We start from the raw sequence: 15,470 nt of genomic DNA, 5'->3' as shown, positions 1-15,470 counted from the left end.
TAAGCCATCTGTGTAGATTTCAATGCTCCTATCACAGTCTAGGCTTTTCTTAACTCCAGCGGAATAGAAGGATATCTTATGTTCTGTACATGGAAATCTAAAACCACCTTGGTCAGTTTTGTTTAATTGTCCCCTTGTCTTGTATTCTTATGTAGTCGCGTGCCCATATTTGGTTGATTTTAGCATGTTAGATTCTCTTAGTCGCAGAACCCTTTCGTGACCACTTCCTGAACGCACAATTGTAGAGGCATCAAGTGAAAAATTACCCTTTGTGAGGTGTGCTGTTCACTGCTAACCTTTGCATCTTCCCAAACCAATGTTTATTGCTCTTCTTGTCCAGCTTCTTCTGCCGAACAAGAGCTCGATACGTAAGTATCGGTCGGATTACTGTATTGCGCATGGATGATATGCGGTGTTATTCCCCAGCTCCTCCCGAAAATCCGTTTGCAGTTATAATATGCTTCCAGAGCTTTTCTTGATCTCATCCAATGTTCATTTTCCAGCTTAATTTGAAATAGAGTATCACGCCAAGGTATACATCTTTACAAGAGAGATTTATCGTTGTGCGTTTTAGCATCTGGGACTTGAAGAAGAATAATTATTTTTCTTGTGCACAGAAAAAACCCCGTTTTTTTAGATTTAACCAGGCCGTTTTGCCCTGTTCATTACGAAATGCCGAAAAGTGCCGTATCCATGAGCTCACCAGTCGGCGTAGGCAATTTCTTAAAGATTTCTAAAATTTCATTAACTACCAGTACCAAAGAAGAGGCGATAATACTCTGCCCTGAGGTGTGCTCCTGTGGCTGAATTAGAGTCTTGGGCTCAATACCGTGCAAGTGTACTGCAGGTAGCCTCCGTTTGAACGTTATTGAAGGCACTTTCAATGTTGAGGAAGGCTTTTTTTGCAGTTCAGTGATATCTCGATGACGCTTATTACCTCTTGAGGAATGCTTTTAACTGATTTGTATCTCCAGTAAGCGTGTTTGGATGCATTCACCTCACGCGTTTTCCTTAAAGTAGGTCGACGAGTCACTCTAGTATGTTAAGAACACAAGAGGAGCGAGTGGTTTAGTTTCTGTGCTTTAGAAGTGAACTCCACCTGTACCATTCTTCATGCTTCGGGAACATAACAACCTTGTAACCATCTTGAAAAAATACAATGCAGATGGGTGTTAATTTGTCAAAAGTTGCTTGCTACATGGCCGGTATCACTTCAGCCAGGCCCGCCGATTTGAAAAGTTCGAATGATAGCCCTTAGTATCTTATTCTAGTCTCCTATGTTTGCGACGTCGGTCTGTGGAAAATATGTACGATTTGCTCGATTCGTGTATCCCGGAAAGCATCACTTGTTGTCACCAGATTCTGACAGTATTGTTCCCATGACTAATATTTTGCCGGTTTAATGCAGCTTTTGAATGTTTTAAAGCTGCATCTATGGAAATTCCTCTATTCTCTTTCAGTCGGCTATGTGTATCTTTGTTGAAGTGTTTTCTTGTCGTTGATCTTAGTTTGTCTAACTCTGTATCCTCCGACATTGTCCTAGGACTAGCGAGTGGCCTAATTAGTAGACAACAGAGCTCGAACGTGTTGGTCAGCATCTCTTTTGACCTATTCAACGCCTTGTTAGTATTGCCAGTTCCCTGTTTGACTTCCACTTCTGTGGGTGTCAGCTTTTGGGATATTACCTCAGAGTATTTTGCCCAATTTGTGTTTCTCGGATTTATAAATGGTGAAGAGTATCCTGCTGTAGTCCAGGAGGGAACATGTGTCCGATACTCTCCTGAAATCTGGTTGTAGTGGAGTCTGTGTGCAGGTTAATGTCTATAACTTCCTCTCTTATTCTATTTCTAAGCGTTGGAAGATTTCCTTTGTTACATACAATATTGTTAGTAGTAAATAATTAGACAAAGATGAACTAATTATGCAACTTTTAAATTTCAAATACTTATTTATTATAAAATATATTTACACCAACCCTATAATCTTCTCTTTCTTCCTCATTTCTTTGCAGTACCTGCCAGAGTTGTTTGGGCTGCAGTGGGAAAAAGCGTAGATTTGCTATGCGATTTAACACCTCCAACGCCGCAAGATTCTGTAAAGTTGTTGTTATGGTTCAAAGACTCCACCGGTATACCGCTCTACAGGTAAGACAAACCAATATTATTATATGATAAGGCCGGATATTTTTTAATTGATTTCAAAGAAATACTACAGGGATTGGCTTTTTGTGTATTGGTGCATTCAAAGAAACGATAAAATGCGGAAAATTAAAAAATAGATTTTTAAAAAGGAAATTGACTCATCAGTGTGGTTAGCTATATTTAAACGTAGTATGCTTGTACGCTACAACAAAAAAAGTGTTTTTGGTATTTGAAACTTCGTGCTGTGTATGTCATGCCAGATGTTTCTAGGATTATAGGAAACACGCAGCAAATAAAAGGAAAATTAAGGTGTGAATTTTTTTCAGAGAAATTGCTTTATATTTAATTAGAGTTTCTTATTTATACAACTTTTTACTCAAAATCATTAATTAGCTCTTACCCGAATAAGCAATTTTAGCCGTTTCGTATAAAGTTACGCCAGGTCCAGGTCAGTAGAGAAGTGCCGCAAATCCTTTATCGGAATTGCTGAGCAAATATCCCCTAGTCTGCTATAGGTGCCTGGAAACTCAAATAAACCGAACAATGGGATAGCTGACCAACTTGCACATTCGTCGAGATTAAGCATGCCGCTCGCTACCTGTAAGCTCAATATGAAAGGGTTTTTCCTAAGGGAGGCGGATGTGATATGGAGCAATCTTGAATTATGCTACCACACAAAGCTGGTGTGGCCTGAATGGGACGCAAATGCACGAAAACTATACTTCTTCTTAGAAGGGGGTCCGGTTTTCGGACTTATAACCGGCTACAGAGCAGTCGGGAGGCATGAACAACGGTTGGGTGCCCGCTATATTGACTACTGCAGGAGCTATAGACACGAGGAGGAGTAAGAAACAGTTAAGCTCTTCCTGTGCGATTTACCTTCGCTTTGAAACCAGAGGAACAAATTGATGATCTTTGTGAACTGGCTAATTTGGAACCTAAGAAATTCTTGAGATTTGCTAAATCGACAGGGACCTGATGGTCACACCGTTGGCCACTGTAACCTAACCCTTTCGACCCGACATTCGCACAGCAATGATGGAATAAAAATTTCCATTGGAGTTAGTTATATACATAGGTGATATTTAATATATCAATCAAAGAAAATCTGAAATACAATGACAGGGTTGTTCAGGGGGTGGTGGTAAACCATTGTACCATCCGGGATGTAGTGTGGTTCATATATGTATCAACCGTCTGGTAAAACACAGTTTAGCAATTAATAAAAACGTACAAAAAAATGTAAATATGACATAAATTTGAATTGAAATTGAATTTTGAAAAAAATTTTGGTAAAAAATAATGTGATACATGTACTTGACGAATGAATTGGAGCAAAGCGACACTTGATACTCGTGACTTTTGGTCTTAGTGATATTCTGAATTTTTAATAACTGCAGTTGGTACAACAACGTCGCGTAGTACCTTCAACAGGAAGATGCATTGCCCTACGTAATGAGGTTTGTGGTAGTAGTCCAGGTTTTAGTGATCGACGAACTGATGTAGATCAATACCTCAGCTAAAGTAACTAAAAATTATTCGAATGACATCTTGTTTCGGTTGAGGTTGTTTTCAAAAACTCAAGCATTTATGGCTATCAATCATTATCAACCGATAAAAAACCTCTTCTACCATATATTCGATTTCCTATTATATTCGTAAGGCTCAGACATTTGATCAGCCAAGTCGACAACTCCTATGATCTCACGAAATTTTTTTTTGATTTGGGCGTGGTAACTAAATTTTTCCGCGTTTTTTTTCAAGGTTTCAGTCAGCGATAGTCGTAACAATAGCTTCGTTACAATTGCTCAGTACTAATACTTTTTCGTGTCCTGCCATTTGGGGCACAACATTCCAGTTGATGTTCATTTGATAGTCCTTTCACCTCTCTTCAATTGTTAGTTGGGTGCCTAGGTTTGTTATCTGCTATTGTGCAGTCGCGAGGTTCATAAACATTTTTAAGCTATTGCATAGATTTTATCGAGGGCTTGGCGACTAAATCAAAAAAAACCGTAACGGATATTTGTCAAAAAAAGGTTCGAAAAGGCTCGAAAAGGTTCGAAAAGGTTCGAAAAGATTCGTAAAGGTTCGTTGTTAGCAACAGACTAAATACATAAAATTGGATCTCTATCATAAACAGCGGTGGGCACCACTACATTTACACGGTTGCCAAATTGAGAATTTGTTAGTAAACACGAACGCGTAGCGAGCACGAAAGCAAAATCAATTATTTATTTATTTTGATTTCAATGCTTGAACGGTAAACACGTGTCACACGCACTCTTTGGTACTCCGTTTTAAGCGCGCGTGCGACACTTCCTCATCGTACGACCATCGAAATCAAACTAAAAGAGCTGTCGTTGATTTGCATGAAGTAGCCATTGTGCTATCGCTTATCGTATACATATATGGTCGCTTACAAGCCAACCTAATAAAACCGCACTGCGTTTTTTTTAACGCACGCAAACAACCGGCGTTTTTTGCCCTAACCCAAATAAGCATGCGTTGCGACAATGTAAATCATGTGTGCAAATGTCAAATCTAAATGTCACGCAGAACAAAAATTGGAAATCGAGTTAGGTTTTCACGCAGCAAATTCAATTTGAGTTGCTCTCACACAAGTTGTATGTGCACGAGCCATTTTTGACAGAAAATGACTTGCGTGCGTCTATATTTGGTTGGCTTGTTAGGAGGTGCTAAGCGTCGCTTTGATGCGGACACTAACCAACCGAAACAATCTAACAGAGTTCGGATATGCCAAGTACATGCCCTTATATTATGGCATTTAATATTATAGCTCGTTAAAAGTATTCCGTTATTTTATCAGAAAGAAAGTGTTCTGATCCAAGATTTGTTAGTATTTTTCATTGGAAAGAGTTTTTACGTGGTAGGTTCCCAGCGTTAACGCCCAGTTAAGGACGGGATCTGGATTTTAGTCGCCTTTTCAACAGGCATATCCTTAGCGGGTAAAAGGTTTCTTTTTTTACCGTAGTATACATTTTTCATTCAAGTGCATTAAAAAATAATTTGCTTGGGATCAAATGGGCCACAAAATCCGCAAAAAGAACTGTACCTAAAGTATTAAATGTATATTTTGGAAATAAATAATGCACAAAAATGATAAAAATGGAAAACCAATTATGTGAAAGACAGCAGCTGATACAAAGCAAATAAATGTGTAGTTTTTCTCAAAGAGTAGTAATTAAATGCGATTAATGCCAACGTGTACCGGAAAGATAAAATAAAAAAGTAGAATATTGTTCGAACAAAAGATTTAAATCTCATCATAAAAAATTTGCTTTTGCGGTAAATTCTGCAATGCGCTGTGATTGATATTTTTATACTCAGTTGAGCAGAGCTCACAGAGTATATTAACATTGATTGGATAACAGCTGGTTGTACAGGTATAAAGGAATCGAGATAGATATAGACTTCCATATATCAAAATCATCAGTATCGAAAAAAAAAATTTGATTGAGCCATGTCCGTCCGGCCGTCCGCCCGTCCGTCCGTCTGTCCGTTAACACGATAACTTGAGTAAATTTCCAGGTATCTTGATGAAATTTGGTATGTAGGTTCCTGGGCACTCATTTCAGATCGCTGTTTAAAATGAACGATATCGGACTATAACCACGCCCACTTTTTCGATATCGAAAATTTCGAAAAACCGAAAAAGTGCGATAATTGATTACCAAAGATGGATAAAGAGATAAGACTTGGTAGGTTAGTTGAACTTATGACACAGAATAGAAAAATAGTAAAATTTTGGACAATGGGCGTGGCACCGCCCACTTTTAAAAGAAGGCAAATTAAAAGATTTGCAAGCTGGCAGTCGTTGAAGATATCATGATGAAATTTGGCAGGAACGTTACTCCTATTACTATATGTATGCTGAATAAAAATGAGCAAAATAGGATGACGAGCACGCCCACTTAAAAAAAATTTTTTTGAAAGTCAAATTTTAACAAAAAATTTAATATCTTTAGAGTATATAAGTAAATTATGTCATAATTCGAATCCAGTAATGATATGATGCAATAAAATAGAAAAACAAAAGAAAATTTCAAAATGGGCGTGGCTCCGCCCTTTATTATTTAATTTGTCTAGGATACTTTTAATGCCATAAGTCGAAAAAAAATTTACCAATCCTTTTGAAATTTGGTAGGGGCTTAGATTCTAGGACGATAACTGTTTTCTGTGAAAAAGGGCGAAATCGTTTGAAGCCACGCCCAGTTTTTATACACAGTCGACCATCTGACCTTCCGCTCGGCCGTTAACACGATAACTTGAGCAAAAATCGAGATATATTTACTAAACTCAGTATACGTACTTATCTGAACTCACTTTGTATTGGTGTAAAAAATGGCCGAAATCCGACTATGACCACGCCCACTTTTTCGATATCGAAAATTACGAAAAATGAAAAAAATGCCATAATTCTATACCAAATACGAAAAAAGGGATGAAACATGGTAATTGGATTGGTTTGTTGACGCAAAATATAACTTTAGAAAAAAACTTTGCAAAATGGTTGTGACACCTATTAAGTAGAAGAAAATGAAAACGCCTTCACATATGCAACTAAGGGCCACTCCCTTTTAAAACCGTCGTTGATAACTTTAATTTGATTCCCATATCGTACAAACAAATTCTAGAGTCACCCCTGGTTCACCTTTATGGCGATATCTCGAAAAGGCGTCCATCTATAGAACTAAGGCCCACGCCCTTTTAAAATATTCATTAACACCTTTCATTTGATAACCGTGTCTTAGAAACAAATTCTAGAGTAACCCCTGGTCCACCTTTATGGCGATATCTCGAAAAGGCGACCACCTATATAACTAAGCCCACGCCCTTTTAAAATACTTATTAACGCCCTTCAGTTCATACGAATATCGTACAAACAAATTCTCCCACCTTTATGGCGATATCCCTAAATGGCGTCCACCCATAGAACTATAGCCTTCTCCCTCTTAAAGTACTCTTTAGTACCTTCCATTTGATACCCATGTCATACAGACACATTCCAGAGTTACCCTAGGTTCATTTTCCTACATGGTGATTTACCCTTATTTTGTCTCCATAGCTCTCAGCTAAGTATGTAATGTTCGGTTACGCCCAAACTTAGCCTTCCTTACTTGTTTTAAAGAAATTTATAAATATAAATGATAACGTAATTCGAATTTTACTCGACATCGTCGCTTCTATCGTTGCACAGAAAATGAGCTCCATCTGCTGTAATAAATTTCAATTATGTAGATTTTAAATTAGCTCCGTTAAAGGTACATTAATTTAACTTTACTTCGTTTGAATTAACAAAAAATAAAAGTCAATTGATACTAAGACAATATAAAATGGTCACAATGCCAAGTCTCTAATAGTTACAATATCAACTGCTTTCAGTGGTCATAAAGTAAACCCTTATTTTCTTCAATGCTCAAAAGTAGAAAATCTACCTTTACACCACGCCATCCTAAAATATAAGCTTCTGCGCTGCAGAAACAAATAGGAGACAGTCGCACAGAACTCCTGTTTCCCACTACAGCTTTAATGAGTTCCTCCGAACTGATGCTAAACGGATGCAGAGCGGCGCAGTTAATAGCCACAGTTGTACCAGCAGTGCTGAAGGCCAGAACAACCTACGTTATGTTTGCAGTAGGGGGCGATTTATGTTTCGTAAGAAATCACAATTTTAGGATTGTCAGTTCAAAACTCTGCGAGGGGCAGAATAGGAACTAGTTTTTCGCTTATTGATATAGTTCTGCGCTAATTTGAAACCAGTGCGATTCGCTGGATTTTTCTGTATATTCGAATACATAAAAAGGTCTCACATTATAACCCTGTAGGAAAAATCACTAGTTGAAAACGGTGCGTTTCTAGTGCATTCAGAAACACTACTAATTCGCCATCTATCCATTTTACATGCATTTCACTGGCAAATTTTTAATGGCGATATCCTAGACGGTGGAAAGTGTGCCCGCCTCATTACCTCTTCTCCAGTTCCGAACTGGATACAAATTTTCAGCTAAGAACCAATTGTTTATTGACATGCTTTCGATAGTTCCGAACTAGTGCAAAACTTTACAGCTACGATCTAGTTCTTTTCTTGGTACTATTTCGATGGCTCCGATTCGGACCGCAATTCTATATAATGCTTCTATTCAATATTATCGGCGTTATTATGTATAACGCAAAGCGACGCGAGGAGTCACTTTTACCCAAGTGAAACCAAATTCGTATCATATAAGAGCATTCATTCACTTCGGTGACTCTCGGTGACTATGGGTGACTGCAGGTGATTGTCTTACGTTTTTTCGTATTATATAGCGACGCAAAGTGTCACGAACACTCATTTTTGCTGTCAAAATATTCACTTGCTTCTGGGTCGCGTTTGCCTCATTCACTTCGCTTTTTTATTGTCGTTTTTTTTTATCATTTTTGAGTAAAAATTGAAGTATCTTTACATTTCGTGAAAAAAAACATTTAAAATTTTCATAGACAGCCGGTAATGGTTAAATTTAGAGCTGCGTTCAATGTGGACGCATATTTCGTCAAATAAAATAGAATAAAAAAAAAAAAAATAATGGAAACCTATAAAAACTAGCCATGAACCCAAACCCTTATTCCTTTTGTAATCGACGTCCTTCAGATAAAATTGTTTCTGGATTTTATATTATTAAATACGGACTTTTATTTTATAAGTCCGAACTTTTATTTTTTTTTTAAACAGACAGAATAAAAGTCCGGCCTTATAACTATGGAACGGCTCATCCAAATGAATCGCAGTTTTAACACAGAATCTTTCTTGTCGCAACAAAAAGCGGTGTATAGAATTTCAAGGGGGTACACTTTATGGCGAAATATGGTGCTTGTTACCGGAACTTACTGGATCTATATCACTAAAACAACAGCAACAACAGTTGGCTATAATTTTTCGATAACAAGTTTCTAGTATTAATATTGTACAGTCCCTGTAGGGACAAGGTTTCAAGTCCACATATTTACGAGAATGGACTGGTAAAAAATTCGTTTCATTTGCTTTAAACGTATCTTAGTCATGGGGCCGTACTTTTATTTCTTTTAAAGTCCGGATTTAACTTCTATTTTCGGACTAATAAAATAAATGTTTGTATTTTATTTTATTATCCACAAAGTTTTTTTTATAAAGGATGCATGAATCGTCATGAAAATGCTATGGGTATCCCCGGAATCCCATGCACTTTCTCAAAGGAAAATTTTTTAACCGGACTTTTTCGACGAAAAAAAAAATATATTAAAATGAACCACTGATTATAATAAGTTATACTATAGTTTCGTCTTTCATCAATATCCTTATCTTCGCAGTTTTATTTCAAAAACTAATTCTGAGTAAAACGCAAATCAAAATTATTAATTTGATTTTGAACTTTTTTAGTAACTATAATAACTAGAAGATATATGTACCTCCGTGCTACTTTTTTAAAAAAATTTTCTTACAAATGGGTGATTCTGAACGCATGTGCAAGACAGATGAGTTTTCGCTGAGAAGTCCTTAATTGAAGAAATACACTGTTTATTAAGCACTGCTTAGGTGGAATCCCAACCGTCACTTTTTTCGCCCGATTTAAAAACACCCACTCGAAAAGGCTGCAGGGCTGTGAAAACACTGTAGTTAGAACTGACACGGAATACTAACCTGAACAGCATCGACCCAGTGAGGCAAAAGAGCTCAATATAAAGGAGCATTTTGAAATGCTACACAGTTTAAGCGGAATTCTCACCAACCAAGACACGCCAGAAAGCAACTGGTTGATATATCCCTGCTTCCCAGGTAGATAAGAAGATATCACCATTAGTACTACGATGAGATTCGGAACTTAAAAACTCAGCCGTTAAATGTAAAAAAGCACGAGGAATTCCTACATATAATCCACACGGGGAGGGTAAACATCTTTGCCACGTACCGCCCTGCGATCCCCGTTATCAATAAAGTTCATGCAACTGTCGCAGGAATGGTAATCAGACTACATTGTAACGTTCCAGACACTTCCCTGATCTAAGTAATGTAGGTCCAGCATGAGATGTGTCCCCACATATCACCACCCATCATTTTAATTGTAATGTGGAATCAATGCCTCTAAAAACAATGTCTCCATGCTACTTTGATAATTTGTGAGTAGTCGCTCTTAAAAGATGAAGCAAAGCACTGTCTACAAAACAAAAAAAGTGCTTATTTACATGATTAAACACTCATCTGGTTTTGTACAAACGGTAAAAATCTAGCTGAGGGTTCAACTGCTAATACGCTACCAAAAATATCGAGAGAGGTGTGAAACGATGCGTCCTGACCTCGACAACAATAATCCGAAGGAACAACTTTCTGAATACTGCAAATATCTATGCACTGAAGATTCGTATTTCGGCCTTGGAATTATTGATACGTGGTCAAGTCAAATATTTGCACACTCCTCCTATATTTTTGGACGTGTGTTTGTGGTCGACCCCTGCTCTGGAGTATTCACCATTCTAAACAAACACTATTTTTTAAGGCAGCTTACATTTTATTTAAAAACAAACAAAAAATTTTCAAGCTATAAATAAAGACTGCACTTTCCGCTATTATTTTGGTTTTGCAATTATCATACGCTGTTATTCCGAAAAATAATGCACTAGAATGAGTTCCGAAATAATGAATAAACCAACTGGCTACATCGGCTACGTAATGTGTTTGACAGTCTCAGTGAATACGTAGTGACTACGTAAGAGGACAAACGCGAATACGTAAGAAGTTAAAAAATACGAATTTTGGGTGAATGTTAATGTGAGTGAATGCGACGCAAACATTCACGGTGACATACATAATAAGGGCCTATATCATTTTTCGATAGTTACGAACCTGTGAGTGAGGAAAGAGTGAGGAAAAAAATGGTTGAGTACGCCGAGACGAAGATCCTTTAAGCTGGTAACAGTCCTTTTTGTTGGTGGCTCAAATATAAAATATGTTAAATATGAAATATAAAAATCTAAGCTGTAGATTTTATAACTGGAGAAAATCCAGTTATTAACAAACTAGTACTTATTTGGCACTTTAGTTCACTAGGACTTGGAGGATACTTCTACAGCACCAGTTAGCACTTTCGGTCTCTCCTGATGGCATGTTGTCTACTCGGCTTTCTTGACTGTGCCTATCGCTTCGGATTTGACGTCAACTGTGTGTTTCCCAATGTGAAAGCTTTGCTGACGATGGCCCGATTCTTATTCATCTTATATGTTTTCCAAGATGGTGGAGAGTTAAGATCTCCTTTGTTTTTAGGAATTAGAGCTGTTTCAGCTGTTGAAAGAAAACAAATGGTAAAATGAACCGAACTATGGGGCAATTCAAACTTTATTTCTGTAAATTTGTGTCCATCCCAATAGCTATTGAATCAACTTTGCACAGGTGGCTTTAGATTAAGTGTTTGAACAGTTAAATCAACATAAAAAAGTTGTATCAAATGGTTGCCAGAGCTTGACCAAAAAGTATTAAAATTAGCCCAAAAATATCAATGAAATCTGTTAAATTATAACAGTGGCTGTTAATATTACAGACATTTCTGGGACACGATTGTCATAGGAATAAAGAGCGAGCGCCGTAAGCGTAATTTCTCTTTAAACATAGCTACTGCATTTAAAATTAGCTACTGCCGTTAAAAAAAAAAATCAATCAAAAAATCATTGAGAATATGTAATTTTTACAGAATATTGTTAACATGAGACCAACAGTTTTTCTTCTGTTGAAATAACCAAATTAAGTTGTTTTCTTGCCAAAGGGCTCGGTTAAGTTAACCATAATGTGATAAATTTTACTGAGTAACTGTTAACTCAAGAACAAAATATCTGATTAGCTGATTTTACTAGCTTCATTTCTTGCGGTGTAAAAAAAATATTTTATATGAATATATAAATTACTTCCTCATAAATTGCATGAAATAACAATTATCTTACTATGTCTCTAAATTTTTTTTATTAATTTCAGCTTGGATTCGCGCGGCGGAAATATCAAATTAGCTCCACATTCAGCCATAGCTAGCGATTTGGGTCAGCGCTTATTTTTCTCTATAGGCGATAATCCAAAAGACTCCCGCCTACAAATACGTCATGTCAAATCAACAGATGGCGGCATTTATCGTTGTAGAATAGATTTTTTCAATTCACCGACACGCAATTTTAGGATTAATTTAACTTTAGTAGGTAAGTTAAGTAAATCACGAACCCAATGATGTACTCTTGATGGGTTTGGGCAATCATTTATGTCAACAAAAATTCATCTGAGTTAGATTTAATCTTTCCTTTTTTTCCCCTATTTATATAAACCTTGTCCGCTGCTGCCTGTTGATATATAGTTCCACCAGATGAGCCACGTATATTTGATGCACAAGGCAAGGAGATTGCCCAAATGGCTGGGCCATTTCGTGAGGGCTATGAACTTTTCCTATGCTGTCAAGTTAAAGGAGGTAAGTAATTTGTATATGTCACTAATTTTTTTAATCAACGCATATATAAATATTTATCTTTATGTCGTAAGTATATTGTAGTTGTAGTTATTTTAACAGCTTTCTGCCTTTCGCTCTGTTTGGCCTTTTAATGTCGATGTTGCCTTGTAGGACAAATCCTATTTTATAGGTTTTACATAAATCTATTATGTTTGGTTTAAGAGGATTAAAAAACATACTTCGCCAGCGAACTGCTGTTAGTGACTAATTCCAGCGAAGATATTTAGCAGTCAAAATTTTGCTTTTGTATTTCATAAAAGTTACACAACTTTACCCAGAAAATTATAGGAAGACATTTAATTCTCCAGATTTTTTTTATCGTCGTTGCAATAAGGTGCATATTATAACCCTGACTTTCAATTTCCTGGAAATATCCAATGCACAAAATTTTCAGAAATTTCGACAAGACATAATCCAGACATAACGAAATCCCAACATACCGAAATCCCGACAAGAAACCATCCAGACAAATTTACTTAAACTTCGTAACTGCGCACTACGCCTACGAAGAAAGGTGTTCTGCTGAGAAACACTGTAGATCGCGTAGCTGGTGCTAGATCGGTTAACCATTAATTTTTTAGAGTGTATCCGTATGCCACCTACGTGGAGGATTGCTCGAATAAATAACTAACTTTTTTCAATTACCAATGGTGTTTCCATTTCTGAAAATAATGTCATCCTGTTGGTGACCTAGCTCGAAAGTTAAAAGAGATCATTTGTGGACTATTTCGTGATTCCTTCGGTGTCTTTTCGAGGCCAATTCGTGATTTCCTGATGATCTTGGGGACTACTTCAGGATTCTCCCTTGGTGATTTAGAGATGACTTTGGAGTAATTTCGACATAGTTTTGGAGACTATTTCAGGGTACTCCCAGGGCCATTTTCCCACAATTACAGGAAAGCTTCAAAGACTACTTTGGGGCTTTTCCGGGGTCAATTCTCGCTAAATTTTTGGTAATCTTGTTATGATCTTGAGGACTATTTCACGGTACTTTCAGGGTCGTTAACCCCTGACATTATATAACGGCTGCTTTATCAAGCGGCTTTAACATTTTACCAGTATTACTTATTTCTTCCAACTTGCAGCTTAACGCCTCTTTAATCTCCAGATATATGAGGATGCAAATATGTTGTCCCTTGATCACGAAAACAAAACATGGAAATCAACAAACAAAAAACATTCAATGGTAGAATAATAACCGACAAACATTATTTCTGACACAATATTTTAAAATTTAAAACTTGTTTACAAAAAAAAGTAATTACTCGTGGTAATTGCTTAGCTACAACAGACAAACACGCATCAACAAATAAGCACAAAACAATAAACCAACCAAATCAACAAACAGACAAAAAAGTCAAACGACTTAAATAAATGATTTCTACCTACCTCAGCTAACTAATCAGCGAAAACCACTCCCGTTTCTGAAAGAACACATAACGCACCCATATATACTTACATATGTGCCTAGACAAATATTCAATTTGACAATACCCGCTCATTCACAATACCCGAACTATAAATACCAAACAAACGACAACAAAATATCAGAAAGAAAAATTACACTGATGATCGCGTAATGCCGAAACTCTTTTGTATCCAAATCAAATTTGACAAGGATGACGGGAAATCGTTCCAGCATCCGAAGATGTGTAGATTTTGTTTTTTCTCAATTTACATTTTGTGTGATTTGGTTGTGTCAGGATTATGAATGGTCGGATGTTGGTTCTGTCAGGACTATAAGTTGTCGTGATTCGGTCATGTCATAACGATGTGTTTCGGATAATTCCAGAAATATTTTCAGCTTAATGGGCTTAATGTCGAGACGAACATTTCAAGGTCATTTCAAAATATTTTCTGATTAATAATTTTAAGGAAAAGTCCGGAATTTTTGGGAATCATTTCAGATGTGTTTAGTTTATGGAGTTAGTCTCGAGTTTATTAAGGTTATTTAAAGTGTTATTGCTGAATTGCCTTATTCTTTTGAGAGACTTTCAAAATTATTGAAGGCCTATGTTGGTATCAATGGACACTACTTGACAATAATTTAAGAAATTTATTGTTATTATTAATTTGTTAAACCTCGGTGTTACTCTCTGTAACAGCGAGCCTCCCCAAGTGCGGGACTCCCTGCTTTTCTTGTTGGAATACTCGCTAAAACCTAACCTTCCACGGCCTGCGCACTTTCCGCACCTGGGACCGTTTTTAGCATAACTTCCGGTACGGAAGAGCGCTACGTGAGCTCTTTGGCTACTCTCACATTATTGGGCTATGCAATCATCTTGCCATTTAGCGTGGAGAATATTCCTTGCGTATCTGCTGACCATGTCCCATCTGTCACTTCCTCAGTTCATTTTATGGATGACGCTGCCCGAGAAAAGGTTGCCTAATATTACTTCCACTCTTCTCCGTTGCTGTGCCAAGTGATCGCATTCGATATAGGTGTGGCATGCGTCATCAATGTACCCACAGTATAAAAAATTCGGATTTTCAACCTTGTTGCAAGTAGCCGTATCCACTTAAAAACTATTTCAGGTAGAAATCGGTCTCTGCTTGTGGCGGTTCTACCCAAAGCTGCAGCTCGAGAATCAGTTCCCTGGTCCACTTCCACTTGCCTGCAGCACTGCATCTCTATTGATATTGCCAGCGTCATATAGAATCTCTTCGCACCTGCGCAACTTCATAGTGGATTTCCCTAACCAGTAAATATATTGATATGTTTCCACTCAATCATTCTTTCTAAAAAAAGCATTAAAAATTCAAGGAGTTGATAAGCGCTATACAAAGCTTTATAGCTTCAGACCTTCAGATCTTCCGC

The 15,470-nt window shown here is 37.1% G+C and overlaps 1 protein-coding gene across 1 annotated transcript in view; it reads left to right on the top strand.

The window, feature by feature from the left end:
• The window catches only part of side (sidestep), a 527,768-nt gene that overhangs the window by 276,942 nt on the left and 235,356 nt on the right, over positions 1 to 15,470 (top strand). The window contains exons 4-6 of the mRNA XM_067761445.1: positions 2,012 to 2,144; positions 12,136 to 12,350; positions 12,503 to 12,613. Of these exons, the coding sequence (XP_067617546.1) occupies positions 2,012 to 2,144; positions 12,136 to 12,350; positions 12,503 to 12,613 (459 nt within the window). The remainder of the gene's footprint in view (positions 1 to 2,011; positions 2,145 to 12,135; positions 12,351 to 12,502; positions 12,614 to 15,470) is intronic.

The sequence above is a fragment of the Eurosta solidaginis genome, chromosome 1, assembly GCF_040869045.1.
Source record: "Eurosta solidaginis isolate ZX-2024a chromosome 1, ASM4086904v1, whole genome shotgun sequence".
NCBI classification, from domain to species: Eukaryota; Metazoa; Arthropoda; class Insecta; order Diptera; family Tephritidae; genus Eurosta; species Eurosta solidaginis.
Note: the sequence above shows the minus strand (reverse complement) of the source record. Positions and strands in the feature narration are given on the sequence as shown.